Source organism: Solanum tuberosum, unplaced genomic scaffold (assembly GCF_000226075.1).
Source record: "Solanum tuberosum cultivar DM 1-3 516 R44 unplaced genomic scaffold, SolTub_3.0 scf00827, whole genome shotgun sequence".
Classification (NCBI taxonomy): Eukaryota; Viridiplantae; Streptophyta; class Magnoliopsida; order Solanales; family Solanaceae; genus Solanum; species Solanum tuberosum.
Genome location: NW_006239744.1, coordinates 1 through 2,932, shown reverse-complemented (window position 1 = coordinate 2,932; position 2,932 = coordinate 1). Strand labels below are relative to the sequence as shown.

Sequence of the window (2,932 nt, the reverse complement as noted above, 5' to 3'; positions counted from 1 at the left end):
CCTTATGTTGTTTACTGCGTTTCACGCATCGCATTACTTTCTTGTTGTTACTGTCTCATTTGTTGATTATACGCTATCGTTTGTATTGGCTGTTATGTTTTATTTATATCTCTCCTGTCACTTAGATTTGTTGTTCTTGAGCTGAGGGTCTCCCGGAAACAGCCTCTCTACCTCCACGAGGTAGTGGTAAGGTCTGCGTACACCTTACCCTCCCCAGACCCCACCTAGTGGGATCTCACTGGGCATGTTGTTGTTGTTGTTGTTACATATTCCCACGCCACAGTACAGGTACCATGGAACATCACTACCTATTGGGGTAAATGGCACGAAATCACCTAGATCTTTTGCCTCTGCTCTGATTCCGCTGCTATCACTACTATTATATTCACCAATAACCAAGTTTTACCCAAAACGCCAATATGACCAACTACTTCAGCAGTCATAGCAAGCCATTACTACATTCCAATGTGACAGAAATCTAAGTAAGCTCCAAATAAGTACAACCAACATTTACTTCAAAATTCAAACTTCCATAAAAAATTTATTCACCAACTCAAACCTCTAAAATTTGATCAACTTCTATACAAAATTTTTAACTTGTGCAACATATATACATAATTACCTCCAACAACCTAGTAGCTATTGAAATAATCATAATAAAGAAAAACCCAACTCCATCAACTTATGAGTAGTGCGGAACCACCATCTTAGCTACGTAGTTTTGGCTCAAAAAACATATAATTCTCTTCCTTTACTTGGCTTTGTTACACTTGAGCTGAGGGTCTTCCGGAAACAGCCTCTCTACCTCCACGAGGTAGTGGTAAGGTCTGCGTACACCTTACCCTCCCCAGACCCCACCTAGTGGGATTTCACTGGGTATGTTGTTGTTGTTGTTTGTTGGCAAGGTTCAGAGAAAGAGCCGCATCTCATGCGATGTGAAGTAGACATACTAACCTAATGCAAGCCTTAGTGCTTGCTTCCACGGCTCTAAGTCCAGTGGCAGAGCCAGAATTTTCACTTTGGAGTTTCAAAATATGAAAAAATGAACACACGTGGAAATCAAAAGGGCATAAACATCTGCTATATTATACATAAAATAATTTGTGTGTAATTTCCACAAAAGGATTCGGATGAACCCCTTGGCCCTGCCTATCTTCACCCTAGCTCAAACATGTGAGCTATAGGTCACACTGAGATAACTTTATCATTACTCAAAGGCTCAAACTTTGTATTTATGTAAAAGAAATTCATCTGATAGCATAAATAATCTATCCAGCACCGAGTAAACAAAAAAGATAAAATCTTTGCTTCCGAACTCATAAACTAAAAATCCTGACTTCACCTCTAATACTCATAGAACTTGGGGCAGACATTACCAGTTCATGTATTAGTTATTTCATCACTCTAATCTGCATAAGATTATACATGAATTCTCTCATAACTCTATGGCTATATTAGTTATGCGGATTTCTAAATTACAAATCAAACATAATAATAACTTGTTTCCTATCTAAATATCAAACATTGAATAACTTCTACATAACTTGCTTCTTCGGAGATGGAAAAAACCTGTAAAGGAATCGAGTTCGAGTGAAGAAAGCTGAATCCTATTAGCTGATTGATACTGTTCATGAAAAAACTCCAGCTGCTGCGCTGCTGTAGGAAAACGAACAATATCGTTTAACTTGGTGTCTTTTACTTTAATTTTGGATTTCGCATTTTCAATAGATTCGCCATTGTTGCTGCTGCTTCTCGTCTTCTTCACTTTTTCCTTCTTCCTTTTGTTATTCACTACTTTTTTGGGTTGCAAGGGAAATCGCTTCTTCTTTTGGTGCTGCTGCTGCTTCTTCTTCTCTTTGCCGCTCCCCATTTTTTGGTGCCTCTGTTCGTTGGTGGCCGGCCTTTTGCTAGGTTTGAAATATTGAGGGGAACGGTAATATAATTTCAAAATATTTATTTTAAAATATCACATAAATTAACATATATAAAATTAAATAACAATAATATAATCGACATAATCTTACGAGAGAGGTCTAGAGAGAATGAGATGATAAAACCTGACTTATGAATTTGAGAATTTGTTACTTTCTCCGATCAACAATAGTTGTGTATCATACTATTTTGAAATGTCCAACAATACTTATCTATTTTATGAAATTAATGGATAATTTTATACTTAGTTCCTAATTTACTCTTATCATTAATTATAGTCATTTCTTTATTACATTTTTTCAAGACATTATATTTATTACTCTTCGTTTCTTAAAAAATGTGCAAAATCAATAGTGGACAAGTATTGTTGGACCGATGAAGTATCTCAGAACTTTATATTTATATGAACTTGTCGTAGCATAAGCTGTCAATTGATTTTTTCTGAGAATATATTCTATCTTCATGATCATGTTTACTGAAATAATTGACGAACATTTAAGGGAATAGTGTATACATTAGTTGATTCTATGTGGAATATCACAGTTGCCAGTAGATCTGACTTCTGTATGCTCTTTCAGGAAGATTTAGTTTGCATTGGATGGCAAAACAGTGGTAATCAATCAAGGGACAATTGGAACCTCACAGTTTCCGGAGGTGTGTTTATCTTTCTTTCATTTTTGTTAATTGCAAATGTCAAGGCTACTATTCTATGATTGGATTATTATATTTTGGATTTTGAATCCAGCATTTGAGAGCTCAACTTTTGTATCTTGGAAGAAGTGGCAACTATTTTTATCCCAAACAAATGTTATTTTGTGAAAGAGAGACTACATTTAAATCTATTCAACTGGTAAATCTGGTAAGTATTAGCTTCTTTGGTACCTGAGACAAGAAGCGTTCGTTCGACTGTGAAAAAAAATACTTCAAAGTGTTGATACAGCAGCTTGTAGCTGTGTGTGTGTGTGCATATTTGAAATATAGAACAGATTAACAAAGAATT

At 35.6% G+C, this 2,932-nt stretch overlaps 1 protein-coding gene across 1 annotated transcript in view; it reads right to left on the bottom strand.

Annotated features, from left to right (window-relative positions):
- The window catches only part of LOC102594115 (protein CMSS1-like), a 5,772-nt gene extending 3,845 nt beyond the window's left edge, over positions 1-1,927 (bottom strand). Inside the window, exon 1 of the mRNA XM_006367521.2 lies at positions 1,570-1,927. Within this exon, the coding sequence (XP_006367583.1) occupies positions 1,570-1,870 (301 nt within the window). The 5' untranslated portion in view covers positions 1,871-1,927. The remainder of the gene's footprint in view (positions 1-1,569) is intronic.
- Positions 1,928-2,932: the final 1,005 nt, after the last annotated feature.